This window comes from Hetaerina americana, unplaced genomic scaffold, assembly GCF_022747635.1.
Source record: "Hetaerina americana unplaced genomic scaffold, ioHetAmer1.1.p SCAF_6, whole genome shotgun sequence".
Classification (NCBI taxonomy): Eukaryota; Metazoa; Arthropoda; class Insecta; order Odonata; family Calopterygidae; genus Hetaerina; species Hetaerina americana.
Genome location: NW_027287205.1, coordinates 32,489,906 through 32,513,214, shown reverse-complemented (window position 1 = coordinate 32,513,214; position 23,309 = coordinate 32,489,906). Strand labels below are relative to the sequence as shown.

Genomic DNA, 23,309 nt, shown 5'->3' with positions numbered 1-23,309 from the left:
CGTTTCTTCCCCGCAATGCATCGACAGGTGACTGTCGATACTTTGCAGGTCAAGGTTACTACTATATCTACTTGCCCACATATGAATCAGGGGAGAAGGTAGGTGAGGGAAGCTTGCAGGGGTAAGCAAAAAAAGAGAATTACCTATTACCATAATGGACGGGGGCCTAACACCCCCTGCCAAACTTCCTCGCAGCGTTGAATATTTACGAAATTTTTTTTAAGGTCAAATTACTTCTAAAATAATACATTCCCGGCAGCTATACCGTGGAAACCCTTTGATGTTGTCCCACGGAAACGACTAGGCATCGATTTCCCAGATTATTTTTCACGCCTCCGTTTCGTCGAGTTTTCGTCCTCCTCATCATTATTGTCGAGTGACCATGAAGGCGCACCTGACCTCATAATGCGGCTGACACATCAACTTCACATTTTCTGATGATGGAGAAAACTCGCTCCTAAAACGGGACGTGAGAAAAAAAATAACAAATCACTATCGCGGAATGGACGCAGACTTAATACAACGTAGCGATGTCATCTCTTTTAATATTTTTACACTTGGTCGAACATCGATATGTCTACGGAAATCGAGCTTGGAATGGTACTTCGAAAAAGGCAAATTTCGATATGGGGTTTAATGCTTTTGAGACTTGGTTGCTATGATACATTTTACAGGAGCGATAGGTGGGACTTACGTAAAAGCGGTAAGATATACCTGATCTTTGTTACATTAAAAATTAATACTCAGAGCACCTTGTGGGAGCGACATGAGAATACGTATTTCACCCATGGAGGTCTACCCTGAGAACCTCATGAGAAAGTATCAGGGCTAAGAAAGGAACATAACGGCATAATTGGACTGCATGGCAAAGGTCGTGACTCCAACCATTACAAGGATGGATAATAATTTTTCGGGCCATTTCTTAAAATACCCTCCCTTAGCGTTTAGCGCTTTACAACAAATGTGCTGAAATGGAATTTTCATTTCGTATTAACACGGGTGACCACCGGACGGGAAAAACGGCGTGGCAGGCTAGTGGTGCTAATACTACTGACCTGAGGGTCCAGGGTTCAAATCCCCAGTGACGCCATGGGAACAATTCAATCTAAAATGCATACAGTGAGGTTTTTCAGCAGATAGAACTTCGTTACAGGAAACCTAAAGGCGGTACAGGGAAAAAGAACTAATTTTCCTTTCCTGTTAATGTGTAAATATAAAAAGCCTCGAGAATTATTTCAGGCTGGTATATACCCTCTACTATCAAAAGCCAACCTTGAGGTCAATTAATGCGCATTAATTATTATCTCATTTTATACCGTTTAGAGCAGGTTCTGGAATAGTACAGACCGAACACCGCAACATTTTACAGCTTCGTCTAACAAGACAACCGGATACTCCTCCTTCAATTCCGCATATTTCCTTCCTCCCATCATCCCCGTCAATCATACTTATTTCCTTTCCCTACCTCGCTTGAACAACGTTCCCTCTCCATCACAGTCTTCCAAATTCCATCGCCAATCAAAATGTCTGCATCTACCGTTCCTGTCTCATTTTGATTTATTCAAACAATCCTCTCTCCTCCCAATCATTGCTAGCACTTCTTAGTTTGTTTTCCTTTCCGTCCAAATCATCTACCTTTTGCCCATGAATAAGCCATATATTTCAACTACCAAAACTTCCGAGTTCTCGATTATGAGTAACAGAACTAATTCGGGAGTATAAAACGCGAAGAGCAGCGAATGAATTCAAATTCTCCTCGAATAATCGACTTACCTGCGCAAGTTTTAGCCGAAGAAGTTCCTTCCCAACTGTATTTCATTTCCTTTGATCAATGGCGCACGGAGAGTCATGCCACTTCTCGAAAAATGTAACAAAACAAGGGAAATGAATTCGATTTAATTGTTCCCTCTAAATCTATAAGAATCTTTAAACTGAAAAACAAAAATTACAAAAAAATGAGTCAACAAGTCAATTTACAAATGTGACAAAGTCTTGCGAGTTACATTTCAATTTTATAAGGCGATATAAAAAAGAATAGTCAAAGAAATATTATCAAGGTTTTCATCATCAGCATTTAAATCCTAGGACTGGTTTACTGCAGCCCTCCATTCCACTCAGTACAATTTCAATTCCCTCAAACCCTGATACCTTCTCTGTTTTACGTCCTCCTCCATTGGTCCCGAGTACATGTCTCTTGGTCTTCCTCAGGGAATCTTCCCCTCTATTTTTCCTTCGAATAGATTCTTTATCAATCCATTGTGCCTCAATGAGTGTCCAAACCATCTATTTTTTCTTTATATATGATAAAATAGATTCCTTAACGTAACTAAATACTAGGCAAGGAATACATCTGAATAATATATTGTTTTTGCCAACACGTTTCCAAAATATAAGCCATCAAACTTAAGGGTATGGTCTCAAAATTCGTGGTAAACACTGAATTGAACCAATGCTCAACCAGAAGATGCAGTTACATTTTCTGACGAAGCAAGTACGTAGAAGAGTATGCGGGTTCCACCTTAAAGAAGTTTCGATAGTGTTGGCGAGCAGAATTAACGAGAAAATTGAGGCGTCGTAAATCCACAATGGCTATTATCGATTGCCTGCGGTAATCTCTTGGTAGCCATCGCAAGAAATGCAAACTGATTTAAATGGATCAATACCAAAGGGGGTGGCGACTAGATTTCATACAATAACTCCGCGTTCCTTTACAATTTACACCGTAAAAGGAAGGGATCGCAAACATCCCCGCCACATGGCCACGCAATCGTTCGCAAAGAAGGCGTGCGTTCGAGTGACGGGAAAAACTAATGAATCTCAAACCATGACGGAAATTCGATATTTCCACTCTCCGTGTTCGGAATCGGGGAAAGTTAGTTCCGTAAAATTAGTGACGAGACAACGCGGTGACATCATTCAAGCCTTGCGTGAAAATCAAAACAAAAAATGAACGGAAATATCCGCCCCCTACGTTATCCAAAAGCGTGCCAAAGATTTCACATGTGTTTCATGGGTCTTCTCTCACGAATTACATATCCGTTGTAGAGACCGGGAAAATATTATTCAGTTATTTGATCCCCCAGGGAAAACTTCATGCTCAATCCGATTAGTGTATTTTAATGATAAATAATGTAACTACATTTATGTACATTTTAATGTACAATCGAATACTTAAACAAAAATTCTGGTAGCTTCCTAGTTCCAGATGTGGCATGGTGTAATGAGAACGTAATGACCACATAATAGCACTTTTCCACGAGATAAAATATTTCTTACCGAAGGTAATTATTTTTTATCTAGAGCAAAAATACAATTATTTGATGATTAAAATGCTTGTACCATTACACCCTCATCATACGCCATTGATACGCTTTTTGGGGCTTAGTGTAGATGAAAAAAAACACGTTAACGAGTATATTTGCGACGAGTGGACGGGCGATTGATGCCATTATTTTTTGGTAGCTATATGCCCATCAAAAACCTAACGTTCGTCGTATGTTTTGGATGGAAACATATTGAAAACCCACGACCACAAAAACACTCCTTCATGTGACCATGCTAAATTCCTCCCTTTCCAGATGGCCAAAATGATAAACAACGCTGGTGCGACACTTGGCAATTAGAATTTAACTAAAAAAAGTGCGTAATCATACATTTTTGGAAAAAGAACAATTCCCACCCGAACACCTACTGCATTGGGAACACCGAAATGGAATGTGTAGACTCAATTATATATCTAGGCGTTACCCTCACTCACGATCTCTCCTGGGTGAAACATATACAGGGAATAGGTGGACAAGCTGATAAAAAATTGGGATTTGATAGAAGAGTACTTGGTAAATGTGATAAAAAGGTCAAAGAGAAATGTTATCCGTCGTTGGTTAGGCCTCATTTAGAATATGCAGCAAGTACATGGGATCCTCACGAAGTTGGATCGATTGCCGAATTGAATTGCGTGCAGCGTCGAGGAGCTAGATTTGTGAAACGTTGTTATGATAAACTTAGTTGCGTATCCAAAATATTAGAGCGGCTAGGATGGGAGTCACTAGCGGAGCGAAGGTTGAATTACAGATTGAATCTCTTTCATAAATTGGAATCGAGTCTTTTTTGCAGTGAAGTTGAAAATGTATTATCACCTCCATCGTATTACGGTAGGAGATATCTTGTCAGTAAAATGAGAGAGATTAAGTTTAGAACAGATAGATTTAAGATGTCATTTTTTCCACGAACGATAGGGGATCATAATAACATTGTTCGACAGCGGTAGGGTCACGTTCGGTTAAAATTATTCTGGTGTGTATTCTGCCTTACCCTGCCGGTGGCTTGCCGGGTATAAATATTAATTAAATTTAATAAAAATTTTGAAAAAAATGCATTTGCATCAAGATAGGAAAACATCTGTGCACAAAAAATGAAAAAAGTTCTTCTTTAAAGATGCATGATACTGCACGGGTAGTGTCGTCCTCGACTTCCCGGTTACGGCACATAGCACGTGGTCATTTTGTTATGTATCAGCTAAATATTTCCATGGCTTTTTCAGAGCATACGATATTTATCATAAACTCACTCGGCTTCCTGCGGCAAATTCATTTTTTGGCCAAAGCCCGGCGACCCCGATCCATCTTATCAATAAAAAAATTATTAGGCATCCATATCTGTTCATGTCAAACCATCATTAAACTATTATCCTTTCTAAAAAAATAATTATCTAATTATCTTACTTCACCCATCACACACCATTGCTGATTATACATTTTTTTAACTTTATTGACCAAAATTACCTTATACGAAACTCTTTTTTTCAAATGCGATCGTTAAACGCGTGAAAAAACAATTTTTCAACCGTCTAACGAGATGAAGTTTTAACGAGCCGTATAGTTTCAGGGTTAAAATTGTGGAAACTTTCCATATCTTATATTATAATTAGCAATTGTGATTTCCGCCATAGTATTTTTATTCACATGACTTAGGTTTCAATATTTCGTGTCATTTTCAGGTGAAAATTACATGCATGTTGGCAAAAATACAGGGTCCGTACAATAAGTATCGTGACTGGTCCGCTGTAGCCTCAACGGAGCGGTGGATGGGGGTCCGACTGGTCGGCTCGGCAGAGGGGTCCCCCACCACTCAGGCGCACTTTAGCTCAGTCGCTTCCGGGCATGCGTTAAGACAGGAGGTGGCTTTATGTGACGTGTGATTGTTTGTGGTGTCGTCGCGCCAGCATGGAGCGCACCGTCGAGCAACGCTACGCTATGAAGTTTTGCGTTTAACTCGGGAAATCCGCGTCGGAGACCCTTGAACTCATTACACAGGCTTATGGGGATGATGCCTTAAGTCACACAAGAGTTTGTGAGTGGCACAAAATGTTTAAGGAAGGCCGGGAGCTCGTCGAAGACAACAGTATTCCGGAAACCGACTTCCAGCGGGCTTTTGACGAGTGGCAGACGCGCCGAACTACAGGTGTATCGATGCAGGAGGAATGTATTTTGAAGATAATTAAGTAATTGTAATGGTAACTGCAATACATTTTGATTTTTGGAACTAGTCCCGATACTTATTATACGGATCCTGTATACTCTCGTTGATGAGAAGATGGAGATAGGTTTGTGGGGTTGGGCATTTTTTGGTAAGTGGGTTGTACGAGACTGACTGGCAAGGTGAAAGAGCCTAAAGAGTGGTTCACAGGTGCCGCATGGGGAAGGGTAAGGGAAAAGAGAAGCACTGCATATGATGGTCTGTCTACATTGAGACAATTCATGATCACTGAAACCTCGCACCACCTAACAAAACCGCCACTATCACCGGTCTCGACAAAATGATGATGGTTGGGTGATCACAGAAAATGGTCAAATTGTAGCTTGCGACGTAGGATGACTGATGACGTCGCCCATGAGCCGAAACCGCGACGGAAATTCATACAAGTACACGAAGCTTAATTAAATATTAACTTCTATATAATTTAGTTGAAATCATAAACCACGTCAAGCGAAAGAATTATCGATTGTTTAGGATAGAATGCAGCGAGAAATTCGTAACTCTCACATATCAGTTTTAATAATCAAAAAAATATTGACACGCTTGCCAAAGGCAGACAAACTATAAAAAACTACTTCCCCAGTTACGGTAAATGCCAGAACATACTCATAAATGGCTTCTTGGTAACTTAACTCTGAAAAATCGTCGTATCGGAAGAACTGCACTAAAAAATAATTCAGATAATATTAAGTAGTAAGATCTAGTAACATTTAATTTCGCCTCATGCGAAGTTCTGCCACACACCCTAGCGGTGGCTTGCAGGGTATATAAATAAATAAATAAAATAAATAACTATATAATTTTACTAACATGATCTCCCCTACCAGTACGATGGTGATGATAATGCATTTTCAACGTCACTGCAAAAAAGACTCGATTCCAATTTATGAAAGAGATTCAATCTGTAATTCAAACTTCGCTCCGTTAGTGACTCCCATCCTAGCTGCTCTAATATTTTGGATACGCTACTAAGTTTATCATAACAACGTTTTACAAATCTAGCTCCTCGACGCTGCACGCAATTCGATTCGGTCTTTTCGGGATTCTTTGACCTTTTTATCATATTTACCAAGTACTCTTCTAATAAATCATAATTTTTTGTTAGCTTGTCCACCTATTCCCTGTATATGTTTCACCCAGGAGAGATTGTGAGTGAGGGTAACGCCTAGATATATAATTGAGTCTAAACATTCCATTTCGGAGTTCCCAAGGCAGTAGGTATTCGGGTGGGAATTGTTTTTTTCCAAAAATGTATACTACGCACTTTTTTAAGTTTAATTCTAATTGCCAAGTGTCGCACCAGCGTTGTATATCATTAAGGCCATCTGATAAAATCGCTGTGTCCTCGGGATCACGGATATCACGGTAAAACACTGTCGGCAAATAAACGTATCTTACTAGTGACTACGGAGTCAATGTCGTTAACGTAACGTAAGAATAAAAGAGGTCCGATAACACTTCCCTGGGGAACACTTGAAAAAACTTTTACTGCACTTGGGCTAACTCCATCTATCACTACTCTTTGAACCCGACCATTCAAAAAGTCTTTAATCCAACCCCAGATATTTTTATCGATATCATATGCTTCTAGCTTCGCGAGTAGTTCACTACGAGGTACTAGATCAAAGATTTTCTTAAAATCTAGAAAATACTCGTACGCGTCCACTGGAACATTTCTCTCACCCGAAATAAGAATATCATGAACAAAAAGCGTAAGTTGTGTCTCGCAGGATCTACCTATTAGGAAACCGTGCAGATTTTTCATTAATAACTTATGACTATCGAGGTTTCTCGCGATTGAACTAGCAACTTAGCAACTAAATGTTCCATAACCTTTTACGAAATGGATGCGAGAGAAAAAGGTCTGTAATTGCTCGGTTCATCTTTGTCTCCGGTTTTTAAATATTGGCGTAACGCTAGCCGTGTTCCAATCTCTGGGAACCGTGTGGTCTGCCAGCGACTTCTTGAATATTATTTCTAGATACGGCGGAATTCCCGAAGCTAGATCCTTTAGAGCCTTACGATTCGGTCAGCTATCGGCGGCACTCGCTGAGACTCTCAATTTAAAACTAAATGTGCTCCAGTCAATAGATGGGACATTGAAATCTCCACCGATAATAACGTCGCGATCATTGTGTAGAGATAAAAAACCTCTGATTTGCTAATCTAATACTAGTATTGAATTGTCTCTGTCGACTGGCGGTCTGTAAAATGCGCATATATAAATTCTTTTGGATTGAGGAATTTTAATTGAGCACCAAACGCTTTCCAAAACATTACCCCGAATCACCTCAGCCCTGATGACGCAAGAATTTTTAATTCCAATTACGACACCAATTTCATATTCGAAAATATCAGCGGATAACCAGCTTTCTGCCCCAATAATTATATCTGCGCCTATGCTTTGAATAATTATGTGTAATAACTGTGATTGATATTCTGCGACTTTGTTTTTTGAACTTCGGCAATTCACTACCAATACAGATAATTTTCCCTTGACATTACTTTTTTTTATTTTTAACAAGGATCGTCTCCTCATTAATACAGAATCCCTTATAACATTTTCCATCCGATACTGTCTGATTGGTGTTTACTGAACTATTGCTAGCACTGAACCTTACTTCAATTTAAGCTACATAATTTGGCAAAGAAAACTTTCGAGACCCACTAATTGAACTACACGCTGACCTACACTTTAATCTAAAAAAGCCCTGCAGTGCTCGAATATCCTACCTGGCGGCCTCGGACGTGCAGTGAACACCAGAACGGTCCAAGGAGTTCCTACACGATTGGATCGCCGAGTGAAGGTCGACGAAGGGCGCCCCGATAGGAGCAGCTAGATTAATTTATTTATTTATTTAAGTACCCTGCAAGCCACCGCTAGGGTGTAATGCATGGGGCGAATACACAGCGGGCTAATTTTGACCCGAATATGACCCAACCGTGGTCGGACAATGTTATTCTGATCCCTTATTATTCACGAAAAAAATGACATCTTCAATCTATCGGTTCTACACTTAATATTATTTGTGAAACGTTGTTATGACAAACTGAGTAGCGTATCAAAGTTATTAGAGTATCTAGAGGTTAGGAATCATTTACGGAGCGATGATTTAATTACAGATAAAATCTCTTGCAAAACTTGGAAGGATGTCTATTTAGAGGTAAATGTTGAAAATTTATTATTAGCCCAATCATACTACGACATGAGAAATCTTGTCAGCAAAATTCGAGATATTAAATGCAGCACAGATAAGTTTAAGACGTCATTTTTAAGGAATCAGATTAATGTTTACCGAACGCAATAGGAGGGAAAGGTCTTTTGGGTCAAACGTACTCTGGTGTGTAATCACCCCCTGCCATATCCCCAGCGGTGGCTGGTAGGGTCCTACGTAATTTATAATAAAAAATAGGATAAGGAAATTGGTAAAAGATGAGATCCCTGAATTCCAGCTGGTTCTTATTACTTCAGTAGTTGAATACAAAATAAAATACATCTAAAAATATTTAATAATCTAATAATAATCGATCACAATCATAATTCACGACTCCCTTTGTTATTACCGATGAGCGATTGCAATTAAAATCGGCGAGTTCCTTGAGAAATTTGAGAAAACAACACGGCTTGTATCTTTTGCAGGGCGCTTAGATTAAGATTAGTAAGTTTTGAAGTAGGATGGTGATGATTCGGTACGTCTGCTTAATTCATGGAAAATGTGCGATTAAAAATAATAACACAATTACTTAATAGTTTGAAATATACAGACCTCTAATAAGTACATAATTTGTTATGTCCTATGCTATGTAATCTAGGAAAAGTAGGCGTATACACAACCTATAGGCCCAGCGGGACGTTTCACAAATTAAAAGAATTCCACTAGGCCAACTAATCAGGATTACGAAACGAAAACCGCCAATTGAAAAAAACAACACTTCACGTAGAAATTGTGAAAGATTTTACCGAAACCATTGAACAGCATCTAACGCCATACTTTTGAATCCAGTAGCGGACTATTTTTGACACCGGAATATTGGCTCATTATTATTATAAACAAAAATAGACGCATGGTTACTCTGCGGTTTGTAATCGAATGGACTAAATTATCGATATCAGACTTATCGAGCTTTCCTCTTCACAAACTTTTACCTTGCATGATGAATTACATCAATGTTAAAATTACATTTAACGAGCATTACAATGCATTTCCTCACGTCATCATCTTTCAATTTGATTATCTTATATACGGTGGATGTGGAAAATTCAACTATAAACGAAGAGAATATCGACAATAATCAACGATTCTAAATGCAGGTTTCGGGAGACAATAATAATGGAACTAGAAAACAAATTAGCCGCCTTACAGCACGGACATACGTGTATGTAACCTTACGGAGGGGCAGGCAGAAAAACCAATGCGTAGGTTTCTCAGAGCTCTAGGTCAGCTTCCAAATCTTTTACAAACAATTGGAAATAAATTCTGAATATCTCATTCCATTTTACATAAGGAGACAATTGGTGATCGCAGGAAGGAAGCTGGGCCGAGGGTGGGTTTATTTTACATCATCGGGCATCGAATAACTCACCTCGCCTAGGTTGATGAATCCGTGCTTGGCTGCGATGGAGTCTGCTACTTGCCTCCCGCCTTCAACGTGAACAGCCCACTGCCTCGAGTAAACCACGCCAGAAGATGTCCCGTCGTGCGTCTGCTCTTCCGAGCCCATGCCTCTATCACCGTCTTCAGACGGTGGATAAAACGAAGAGGCAGCATCGGAAGCATCGTTGGGGAACGAAGATGACAGATCGCCAGCACAAGAAAGCACTAAGTGTATTAAGAGGAACAGCCTCAAAAAACCCCCCGTACCAACTACCGCCTTATTTTGTTGCCGTTGCTGAGGCAACCACATAATCCTCAACGCCATCTCGAGGAACACTAAAAATCACAGACACACACGGTAATTACAAAAACTACACTTTTTTCCCTCGTAGAGAATTTACATATACATATATTTATGATATTTTGAAAAGAGTGACAAGAGAGATAATGGGCCGCGAATTTAAAAACTCAAAACACGAGCGAAGAAGAAGCAAGGTCCTTTTTTTTCAAAAAATAGATACATGTAAATCTGTACATTGAAGTACTTGAAGCACTTAAAAACAAAAGCTATGGAAATTTGACACGCCGGAAACGCAACTTTCTTACAACACAAACACAATTTTCGCAGAGCAGACTTTCTCTCCAGTCGATGTTGTCAATTTTGATAACTATTACTATGTCTATCACCTGTATGCTATACTTCCCCAGTTACTTGAGCTAATCGATGATGAAGATTTCACGATTCTTCAATCAATATAACTATTTCCCACTCCCTTTGCCTTATAACAAATATTCCTCTTATTGCTGCGAGAAGTTCTTTTCATTATCAGATCGACGACGGAGAGACTGGACCCGAGATTTCATGTGATCCCTGCTAAAGAAGTTGCAGCGTGTGTTTCGTAGTAGTAGTAGCGTCGTCCTCGTAGTAATAGTGGCAGAGTAGTAGTATTAATCGTCGTTGCCTGGCAGCAGGTCCCCGGGGCATCGAAGGAGACTTACGTCGTCGCCCTGACTACGCCCGGCGAAGGCAGATCGTCCCGGACCACTCCCGCCCGACATTTTTCTTTTTTGTCCCTCCTTCTCTCCTCCTTTCTCTCTCACTCACTCACTCGCTCTTCTGGTCGTGTGAAGGATGGGAAAGAGAGGAGGGATGAAGGAAGGTAGCGCAAAAATGGGACAGGGGAACACATAAAAACTCGAGAGTTGGGTTTTCTCAAGTCACCGAAAGTAACAAACCGTGGGAGGAAAGGGAAGATGAGAAGCGAGCGAAAACTTCCGAAGGCGGCGACTAATTCCAAATACGAGAGACTTTCATCTATGAGGCAAGCGATATTTTTATATCATTCGCATGAACACATTTGCCGGTTACCTATGCGCCACCCATCAAGCAAAAGCGTGCGTTTCGTTGACAACGATTTGGCCGGTTAAGTGTGTAAGTATCCACAACCCTTTTTCCACGCGACCCCGAGTAGCGATTCATTCACGCACGTAAAACGATGGAGAGTTCGGACGGGAATTGAATAAGAGTTTTGTTTATGAACACACGCACTGACAAACCACAAGCTCACAATTACACATCTGACTCCTGCCTGGAGGACCTTCCCAGCATTCCCTCTCACACCGTATCCAACGAATTATGTACACAAGACGACGATGATCCTTCCGATTGGGGATGGGGAAAGTTGCAGACTAATTCTACCGCCGAGACTTCCCTTGAGACACTACTGCTTCCTCACACGGATCCGATATGCATACCGATACACATATATATATATATATACACACACGGACAAAACTGAAGCCCAAACCAAAAACACACGTTTAAGTGAATCGTGTATCACGTGTGTTCCCCAAAGGGGCTAAAGGAGCAGGTGCGAGAGTATGTTTTAACATATCTCTACTGCCCTTTTGGGGAACGAAGTGGAAGGAGACGGTTTTTCCTCCGGACGCAGTCCCCCCTCGTCTCGGGCCAACCACGCACGTAAATCACTGAAAAACCGTCCGAACGTCGACTGTCCATCCACACCTCACAGTTCCCGTCCGCGGACTGAAAACGGAGTTGCCTGTTTCCCTCGCCTTCCCTCTCGCCAGCCTACTCCACTCCCCGTCGCGTTCTTCCCTCCCGCCCCACAACCCCCCTCTCACATCTTCTTCGCCCTCTCTCCCTCTGCCGGCCGACGGAGAATCACCGTCCCCCCACCTCCCTTCGCACATTTTCACCTCCCCTCCGAACTGCCAGCATCCGGTGAAGAAGGGGGAGGAGAGGTTGTTTGGTTGGGAGGGTGGGTGAGGAGGGGCTTAGCGGGTTATTGAAGGAGGGAGGGATGAAGAGGAGGATAGGGGAAGAAAAGAAGAGGAGGAGAATTGAGGGGGAGGCGTCTTCTCCCTGTTTCCTTCGCATCTCCGAAAACCCCTCCTAAAACTCTCTCCTCCCATTCCTTAGCAACCTCCCCCTTCTACAACAACCGCCCCCCTATTTCCCTCTCCCTAACCTTACCCTCCCCCACCATCGCCGTTACGGGGCTGGTTTTTGCTTCACTCTCCCCCTTTCCCCCTCTCCGCTTCATGCTTCTACTGACGGCCGCATGACGTTGCACTCGCGCGCGGAGGAACGGTGGCGCGACCTGAGTGGGAAAGGTTTGAACTTGGTTCTTTACATTCCTATTCTGCGACTTCTCCAGACGAGAAAAATAAAAAAGAACAGCGCGGAATGTGGCGGGAATTTTCTTCTCTTGCCAAACCGGGACCTCCATCATATTTGCTATCGTGCCAAATAACTTCACTCCAATTTGACTTTCGTAGCACCAGATTATGTCATTATATTCTTTTCGCGTCTTCTGTGTGTTTATTTTACCTTTCTGCGTTGACTTATGTGGGAAATCGAAATATAGGATTTTTCGAGTTACCTACATTCTTAATCAATGCAGGAAATTACAAGCATAAAAAATACATTTAAGTTCATTACGTTTTTTAACGAAAGGCACCCAGACTATGACATTTGCATGTATGAACCTCATAACTAGTTTGCTCCAAGTCCTTGACAGAAAGACCGTTATTTTTGTCTTATTCCAAACAATGATTTCGTCTATATAAATTATATGGCTTATTCGCTTCCGAAAATGAGAAATTTAATTGTAAATTTCATCATCGTGATTGAAAATTCTAGCTATTTAGGGATTAAATTCTCATGGAAAGGTGAAAATGTCAAACATTTTCCATGTTGTACTGGGTGAACTCAACAATTACTGACCAAACTGACCATAGGATTGATTACTTTGTCCATGGTTTTTTTTATATTTACTAAAATTTAAATTATAACTTGAATATTATAATGTTATTATCTAATTAGCGATATTCTAATCGGAGCATTTCTTAAAAAATAGGTTTAGTATTAGGCATTGTATGGCACATCAATTTTGCATTGTAGAAACTTTCATTTTCAATATTATTTGTGACCGCATGCATTTGAATTCATTTATTTAGTTAATATAATGTGGTATGTAGAATTAATTTTCCTGCATGCTTTTTTACATGGACATATTCTAAAGACCAAATGAAAAGATATTCCTGCAGAAAAATACCATCAGCTATTATGCTATTCATAACTAACTCATTGTTATTCATCACTCACATTATAAAATCTAATGAAATAAACTAATATTTTGCAAAATTAATACAAAATGTTATATTCCAATGAAATATCTACTCTACTACCAAAAGAATGTTATTTATTATATTTAACATAAAAGTGAACATGAAATGTTGGGTTTCATTTGAACACCAAGTTCTTAAATAAGTTGATGTGCAGTATTCAAGGTCGCATAGAAATTTCAAAGTGAAGAATTTTAAAGATCTATAGGATAAACTGGTAAAGATTAAAAATAAAATTCTTGTGCAAAATACACAGGAAAAATGGTTACTTAATGATCATTTTGTTATTATTTCTTACATTGACAGTTGAATTAATTAATACTTTAGGGTGGTGTCATAAAAACATATTATTGATGGTGCCAAATTATTTTAGAATAGTTGCAGGCTGTCACATACAATGAAAAAAACCAGTGTTTAATAAAAACTGTTCTTATTCTTATGATAATTACAACCATTTTATACGTGGAACAAAAGAATTTTTCATTAAAAGTAGATGTCGAATCCCAGTTAAGTAGGCAATTAATTGGCAATTAAATGGCAAACCACTTGTAATCCACTTATTGTACATAACATGCAATATTGAAAAAAATCTTAAATTGTAGTGAACTCTATTAAATAACTCTGGTTCTTCAAAACAAATCACAACTAAATTAATTTATCAATAGCACAGATTAACAAATAAAATACTATTCTCAATCCCAAACTTGAGAAATTTTGGAATCTGCAAAAAAGTTACATACATGCTCTACCCAAGACAACCCATCCACTGATAATCTTTTTCAATAAATACAATCATATTAGGAATTTACAATAGAATGGTCTCGTAGGTTGCAGAATTGTGAAAAGAACAACAAATTTAAAAATGTATAACTTTTCAAAAGGACTGAAGAATTTCAATTTTTGCATAATGTCAATATTTTCACAAATGAGATGTACATGTATATGGAAACTACTTCAAATAATATCAATTTTTTGAAAAAATATAATCTGCAGTTGTGCTTAGAATTTAAAATTCTGCATTCAGGAAAATACCTTTGATGGGAATTGGAATTTTGTGTTAGAAGACAGAAGACAGCAGGAAGACAGAAAACGTTTTGAACGAGATTTCCTCAAACTCTAGCTGTTATTTATCAGCTCCTTCACAGAAGATAGGACTTATGAATGATAGCCATTCATGGTATCCAGAAAGCCAACAGCTTCAACTAATGAAAATTTTATGCAGAAAACTAATGTAATGCAAACTCATCAAAAAATAAAATAACAATATTGTGTTAACTCTCACCACGTCAAAATATTCATGACATCTGACAACAAAACAGAAGCAAAGAGCAATTTGACATTAACATAATCATCTCAATCATAAAAGATAATGTGATGCATTTGGATGATGCGAATTGGCCAATGAATCCCCCTGAAGGTTTTGTAGAAACAGCAATGCCTCCTCCCCACGAAGTGTTTGATTCTTGCCTGTCTTGGATGACACCACGTCGATGTGCATATTGTCCACGTCTTCAAAGTCTGTTATAATCTGGCCTCGAGGTATCTCCATCGTGCCACCATCTCCTTCTTGTTTGCTACTTGTCTCTGTGCAATTCTCGTCTTCTCTAACAAACCGTCCACCGCGAGATGCAGAGCACTGACAAGGCTCTCTTGTCCTCGGCTTGGGCAACGCACAACGATTGTATGACACAACAATTCCCTCCCCTTCTCCCTCACCATCAGCCTGCATGCACTGCACCAGGCGAACTCGTTCTCCCTTGCCATCTGAACACTTGCACTTGGACCAGTCATTCATTACCCATCTGCAATGACAAACATCAAATATTGCACTAATCTCAAGCAATGAAATATCTCTTTGCCAAGTACTTGTCTGTTTGACTCTTGTCTATTTCAATCTGACTCCACTCCCAAGAAACTAACCGACCCATGTACAGTTTCGAATGACACCCCAAAACCTACACTTGATGTTTTGAAGTATATATTTTGGCTAAACAAGAGAAAATGGAAGCTTTGGGGAGGGAGAAAATCAAAAAATATGTATCAAAGGAAAAAATATGTCATATAATAGTGGCATGAATGTCTCTCATAGTATTTCCACCTTTAGGTCATCATGAACTAATTTTTATACACAATTTTTACACACAATTAACCAACAACTTATAACACCTTACTTTCAAATTCTAATCTCAACTCCTCCAACTGTATTTCCAATTTTGTGCCTTCTTCCATGCCACTGTAAGAATTAAAGGGTGGTCCATACATTTTCAGCCAGAAGACAAGGATAAGCAGAAATGAAATTTTTTCATAAAACCGGAATGGAAAAAGTTATGCTCCTATGGCAAAATATAACCAATACTATCCCTTGACAGTTGAGCAGGATTATATACAATCCAATCTATGAACTGAAAATCAATTCGAGCAATACCCATTGCCTTATACTGGTAACAAAATTAAATGGTTTGTGAGAAATGAACATTTAGGAGTAGCAGCCATTGATATTTAATAGCACCAATTTCACTGAATAAATAAACTTAGTAATTTTTTACACAAAAAACTTAACTACTACAATTGTACTATTGTTTCAATGCTTAGGCAACATCATCAGGTATAAAATCTCATACATGACGAGGAAATATATATACTTTTATTTGGATGGGAGGTGGGCTATGGAATGGAATTTGCGGCAAGAAGGGGCAAGTATTGATTTGGAGGCAGCTGCGTGGGTGAGGGGCATAGAGTGGTTCAATGAGGTGGCTGACAGGGGAGTGGAAGAGACAATATATAGGAAGGAAAGGATTATGAATGCGAGGAGAGGAGGAAAGACAAAGAGTTTATGACTACACTTTATTGATGGACAATAAAACTTCAAAAAGAGGTGAGTCTCTTACTAAGTAGTTTTCGTCAACCAATGGAACCTTATCCTGCAACATGAACCCATGGTTCTCCCCCCCCCCCTTCTTTCTGCCACAAATTCCTTTCCATAGCCCACCTCCCCTCCTATTACGAGTATATATTTCCTGGCCATGCATGAGATTCTATACATGCTGATCTTGCCTATGCGTCGAAACCAGTAGTAGTAAAATTAAGTTTTTTGGGAGAAAAAAAAACTCAATTAGTGATTATGAATTTTCTCAAAGTAGAGACCATCAAGAGCACCAATTTTTTTCTGATTAGTATTTCAATTATTAATAGTGTTGGACTGGTACTACCACATTATACAGATACATATTTCTGAATGCTCTATTATAAAAGCATATTTATTGTAGATTGAAAAAGATATTAACATAATCTCATTAGCAATTACAAATATATACCTACAATATCTTATTACCAATATTTGTCAATTATTATTAATAATCGTATTCTACCAATTTAGATATGTTTTTGATGGACACTACCACTACAGTTCTGACTAGCCTAACATTATAAAGTATTATGAGTCCAATATATCATTAAAAACTCTGGTAAACAGTTGTCAGTATATCAAAGAAAATTTATGGCCCGAAAAAAGTCACCCCATACAACCAAAAACTGCTTTGCAAAGAATGCTTTATAGGAAACTAATTTCTAATTAAAGTTTTAATGAAATTGTATCTATGGTGCAAAATAATGAACAGGCTTTCAATGATAATATTATAATTTTAGTCTGATATAGTTTTTATTATTATTAAAGGTATTCTACTATTTTAAGGAGGTTTTGGATGGAAAGACGGGCAACAATAAAAATCAATAGCATTTTCCAACAAAACACAACCTGACATCCCTCACAACATTAACCTGTTCTTCAATTCCAAATACTTACATTCTCCCTTCATTCCTTCTAACATTTCTATCCTATTTCTACCCCTTCCTTGCTTGCCTAATGTTTTCCCCTCTATCATGGTCTTCAACATTCCATTTCCAATCAAAATGCCCCAATTCCATCTATCCTCCCTCCCTTGGATTTCTACCCTCTCCTCCCCAGCCATGCACTAGCACTTCCTTGTTTGTTTTTATTTCCATTGATTTCACTTTTTCCATCATTCTCCACATCCACATTTCAAAGGCATCCAATCTGCACATATCGTCTTGCTAACACAATCATGTTTCCACACTGCACCAAAATACACTCCATATCAAAGTTTTAATGAGTTTTCCCCACATTTTTACTCACCGTCCCTGTCTTCAATTCCCTTCATCTTGTAAAAGCTTCTTTGTCTAACATACTTCTTATGTACCCAGTAATTTGACCCTCCTAATTCAAAACACTTATGAGATAGGCAAACTGCTTGACCAGCTCTAGTTTTTGGCCACCTACAAGTATTTCAACATAACAATGCTCAACTAAGCTTAACTCTTTCTAGAAAACCTCATAATTTTTTGTATGTTTATATTGATTCTCATCCCATACCCATTACATTGATTTTCTAATGTACAATTCTTGCAATCCCTTGATAATAATTATTACAGGATGCAGCAAAGCTCAAATGCCTCTATGACATTTCCAAATGAAATATACCTGTTTCTACCAACTATCAATACACTGAGGTTGTTTAACTTTAAAATCTAAGAGATAGTAACTTCTTAGGCACCAGAGATATCTATACTAGTACCTCTAGCAGTATTGATTTCACATACGATCATATATTATCAATGTAGAGCATAATTGTGTCTCTGGTGATACTGAATACAAATCTTTTCTTTACAGGCATTCATTCCTAGAGTATGCTTATTTCCCTTCCAAATCAAATGATTTTTTAATGGTGAACTTACACTCATTTTCATATTATGTCCTGAATAAATATCAAAGCTTAAAATGCCAACTCTCAGCTAGAATGGGCCATGAACAAAGCCTGCTTCTTTGTCATACCTGGTTGGGCATGGAGCCTGGACACACTGTTTGTTTTTTGTCGAGGGCATCTTCATATTCTCACAGTACTTGTCATCCACTCGTCCAGAAATTGATTCCATGCAGTACGGACTTGATTTCTGATGGAAGGATCATTTAAGGTTTGTACTCAATTGATAAAGACATTTATCATATATTAATAATGCAAATATTAGTTCTGATTAAATAAAAAATAGTTTATACACACAGAAAACAGTTCACGACCGATCCATGTATATAGAGTCATGATTTGCGCATGATGAAATATTTCTTATTCTCAACCCATGGTGCTGAAATTGTTTTGATGGCCAAAATTTGACTATTTGATACACTTAAAGGAAGAAATTAACCAGTGGTGACATTTTTGACTCAAAAGTTTTTTTCCAATTTAATGTGAATAAATGAGGTAATGTAGTTATTATGAATACTTAATTGCAATGAGGAATACAGAGCAAGAGAAACTATTGCCTATTGAATAAGACCATTCTAGCTTAGCTAAATGCCCCCAAGATTTGATCAAAACTTAGGTCACCCTGAGTCAGATGAATATTTCATTTTTTAGCTAACAAGTCTACTCAATTGTATTGACTGGCTAAAAAGATTGGGCATTGGTAATTGAATACAGTAGCTGACTCAAGTAAAGCATGACACACTAGACATGCTATTGGTAGCAAGATATTTTGTTCCTGAATTTCTGAAACCTTTGGCTACCACTTCCCCATGATACCACCATGCAAATAATTATTTGCATATGTGAAAGAACTATACATGCATTATTGCTACAACTCCATTTTTTTGAAAACTCATTCAATTTTCAATTGTACTTGCATTAAATATCAAATGTACCTATATTTATTTTAAGTATGCACTGTAAACCACTTATAAATCACATTCTCTTGATATGGCTCATTGAAATAAATGACCTAAACTAATACCAATGATGAATATTTAAAATTACAAGTAATGGTTTGGTGATTTCTTTCCCGATTATTCCACGAGGAATGTTAAACAAAGAGAGATCATATTTTTTATGCACATGGTTTACTTTGCAAATATTTAATTTTACCTTGTATTGCTAGTTTAATGAGTAATGTTTATCATATAAGTTTGATTGATTTGACTCTAGCCATGTATTATAGGTAGACATTGCAAGTTGAAACATTCTGTTTTGTCTAAGACACCAATGGAGGCACAACTACTGCAGATAAAATCATTAGAAAGATAAGGAGCTGTAAATGCTGAACATTTCACAGCTTCTGTAAACAAGATGCATGATTGGCAGGGGTGATACTTTTATGCATCAACATTTTCCCTCAAAAATCAGTGGTAAAGATCAACAAGTTTTTACCACTTTTTAAACTTAAACATATGAGATGGAAATTTTGAGGAAATGTACAAAATGAAAACTAAAATGAAGCCTGGATAGGCAAAGGGATAGCATGAAAAAGGATATTAATTGGACTTGTTCAATTTCCTAATTCATACCATATCTTCCATTGTATTTCCTCTATTTCTGCCACAAACTTCAGCACTCTAAACGCAAATAATGATCTAAGCTCAGCCTTAATTTTCCCTACACATTTTCAGCTAATTTAAATGAAGATTGAATCAAACAAAGTTCAAGTAATCAGGTGAGTACTGAAGAAGCTACATCAAACAAAACAAATTATTAATAAACAGTAAGCACATATATATTCAAAAGGCAGTTAAAAAAATCTGCAGGTTATTAAAAAACTGCCAAAACATTTCCAAATCCTTTTGCATAGCCATAATTAAATCAACTATACTCTACAAACAAGCTGAAACCTTGTCATTATTTCACAATGATTATAACGTTATAATTGGTGGAGATTTCAATGTCCCATCTTATGATCGGAGCATATATATTTTTCAAATGAGAGGTAAAGACAAAGATATCTGCAAATTGTTATTGAATTCTACTCCATTGAACTCCTTGAATAAACTCGCCATTTCATCAACTACAGAAACTATAAAAGGAATTAGAGACCATAGAGCAGTAAATGCTAAGTTTTCCCTACATGCGGTCCGAAATAAAAAGCCTAAAAGGAATGTTTACTTGTTTAAAGAAGGGGACTACAATGACCGAAAGTGCATTCTATAGAGTCAATTTTCAAGTTTTAAGAAAGATTGTAATCAACAAAATACTGAGGATACGTGGAATCACTTTCTTGAGATCACATGCTCAGCAGTCAACAAGTTCATTTCCAGTAAATTTATGAAGGATAACACAGAACCTAGATAGTACAACGCAGATGTAAGAAAGCATTGCGAGGTCAAAGGCTCCGTCACACCAAGATGAAAAATATTAGGGATGATATCTCTAGCGAGATAAAGAATGAGATCACTTATGATTACAAGATATCTGCAGTGAATGCCAAGAATGAATTTTGGACATGTTTTGCAAATAAAAAAGATTTTTGGAATATTTAAAAGAGAATCCGAAAGCATTTTGGTCCCACGTCAGAAAAGTTCAGGGAAATAAGTCAACTGTTAATTTACTCAAAAACGATGAACATGAAAGGGTAACCAGCAGTTTAGAATAACTTATTAAACTTCTTCTTTCAAAGTGTTTTCACCAATATCTCACCGAATGCTTCCGATAGCTTATCAAATCTTGCAAGACAACCGATGGCCAAAACCTATGGAATAGAACGTTTGCTGAAAAATATTAAGCTAAATAAATCCTCCGGGCCTGATGAAATACCCACTCATATATTGAAGGCTCTAGCTTCAGAAATTTTGCCATATAATCAGGCAGTTTAGCCAGCTCCAGTGGAACAGCCTGTTCCAGGGGAAGAGGGATATACATCAAATTTCCATAAATAAAATAAAGCAAGATTGGCCACCCAAGGATTAAGACATGTAAAAGGTGCAGATTATGTTTAGACTCTCAGCTGTTATTCTCAAGGATAGTGCTGATGGTAGTGGATAATCAGAATGATCAAGACAATTAGCAATAGGGTACAATTAGGGTCTACCTTAACTGTACACTGGATGTCACTGTGGATATGAAGAAAGCCCCTTGAGAACCTTGATTATCTAAATTTTGCAAAAATATGAATTTTTTGTATATTATTTTTTTAATTTATAAATTGAAAAAGCTGAATTTGTGGAACAAATGGATTTTACCGGATTTTCCACAGTCATACAATGACCAGCACATAAATAAGAAAATTTATCTAGAATGGGATTCAAACTTTGGTTGATTAGACACTGAATCTCAAATCATTCTCTTATTCAGTTGACTCAAATCTGGCCAAGGAATGCAATGAAATGTCTTCACTATATCTGCAACACTATGATATTAATTACCTGCACCCCTCGACCACAAATTGCACTGCATTGGCTCCATTCTACATGCTCCCAGTGATACTCTCCTTTCCTCTGTTTTTCTGGCTTTTCTCCATAGCTGTACATGAATGAGACTTCCTCTAAAGCATGAGCCTGTGGTGAGATGAGATAAAGCTCTCCAGAAATGTATGTTTAGACTTGGCAATACCCAAATATCTATTTTACATATTTGGAACCAACTCTATAGAGTTCAGATTATCTTAAAAATTCATAGGGATATGGAAAAAAACCTTGAAAAGTAACCTCAAAAGAATGAAGAACATATAGCCTCCTCGGTAAAAGGCTGTCTCTGGAATGGGAAGCATATACCACCCAAAGGACACTAGACCTGGAGCTGGATTTTGGTAATGCTTCAAGAAAATTAATCTTTTTCACAGTTTAACAATACATTTTACTGTGATGTAAAATAAATGCAATTGAGAAAGAGTGTATTTAAATGACCATTTTTAAGAATAAACTACGTGGAAATCAACAATATATTTACATAATGCACAGCTTGCTTCCATATTAAAAGACAATTTGGTTAAAAGAATTACATTTAATTGCTTCATTGATTAGATATGATGTGACTTTCTGTAAGGAAAAGCAGGGTATAATGTATTCATAGGTTTCTATGGTGACTAAAGGTTAATATCATCAAATTATTAGCTAAATATGCAAAAATCTGAATCTGTGTTAACACTCAATAACTTATTTTTTTGTATATGCACTGCATCTAATGACTTACCCTCTCTTTATTGATGGATTTGTTTTAATTTTATTTCATAAAATCCATCCAGCAAAAATGTATGAAGGTATTAAGAAATAACATATTGATGTGTATTTTTTACCCCGAAGGAAAAACAGCCTCGAAATGAAACCTTTATATCACTAGCAAGTCACATGGCTACTAATTTTTTGAGGATACACATTCAAATGTAACCCCAGCATGATAACAAATGAAACTATGGAATTTATGCAAACCATACTTAGCATGACGTCTAGAGTTGCACTTGGTCGCTCTTATCCCTGATTCTGTAGCCCAAAAATATGATATTCTTCACCACAAATGGGATGATAGGGAATCATTACATCTCGGCCATATTCTCAATGGCATTGGAGAATTCATTGTGAGTTCTACAGCTGGAAATGGCCATTTTATATGTGTTCGCAGAAAAATATACTTACATTCTTAATTGTAGAACTGTTCATATTATCAATTGATACCCTACCATTTAAGGTAGATTTTGGATAGACAGCGACCTAACGTCATGGCATTTTTAAGCTTCACCCAAGGAGACAACTTCATA

The 23,309-nt window shown here is 37.8% G+C and overlaps 2 protein-coding genes across 2 annotated transcripts in view; both read right to left on the bottom strand.

Annotated features, from left to right (window-relative positions):
- LOC139695504 (furin-like protease kpc-1) overlaps window positions 1-11,851 on the bottom strand; it is a 573,252-nt gene extending 561,401 nt beyond the window's left edge. The window contains exon 1 of the mRNA XM_071594300.1: window positions 10,120-11,851. Within this exon, the coding sequence (XP_071450401.1) occupies window positions 10,120-10,455 (336 nt within the window). The 5' untranslated portion in view covers window positions 10,456-11,851. The remainder of the gene's footprint in view (window positions 1-10,119) is intronic.
- Window positions 11,852-15,138: 3,287 nt separating this feature from the next.
- The window catches only part of LOC139695295 (A disintegrin and metalloproteinase with thrombospondin motifs 7-like), a 57,267-nt gene continuing 49,096 nt past the window's right edge, over window positions 15,139-23,309 (bottom strand). The window contains exons 17-20 of the mRNA XM_071593993.1: window positions 21,982-22,113; window positions 21,374-21,451; window positions 18,631-18,749; window positions 15,139-15,583 (exon numbers count right to left, since the gene is read on the bottom strand). Of these exons, the coding sequence (XP_071450094.1) occupies window positions 15,139-15,583; window positions 18,631-18,749; window positions 21,374-21,451; window positions 21,982-22,113 (774 nt within the window). The remainder of the gene's footprint in view (window positions 15,584-18,630; window positions 18,750-21,373; window positions 21,452-21,981; window positions 22,114-23,309) is intronic.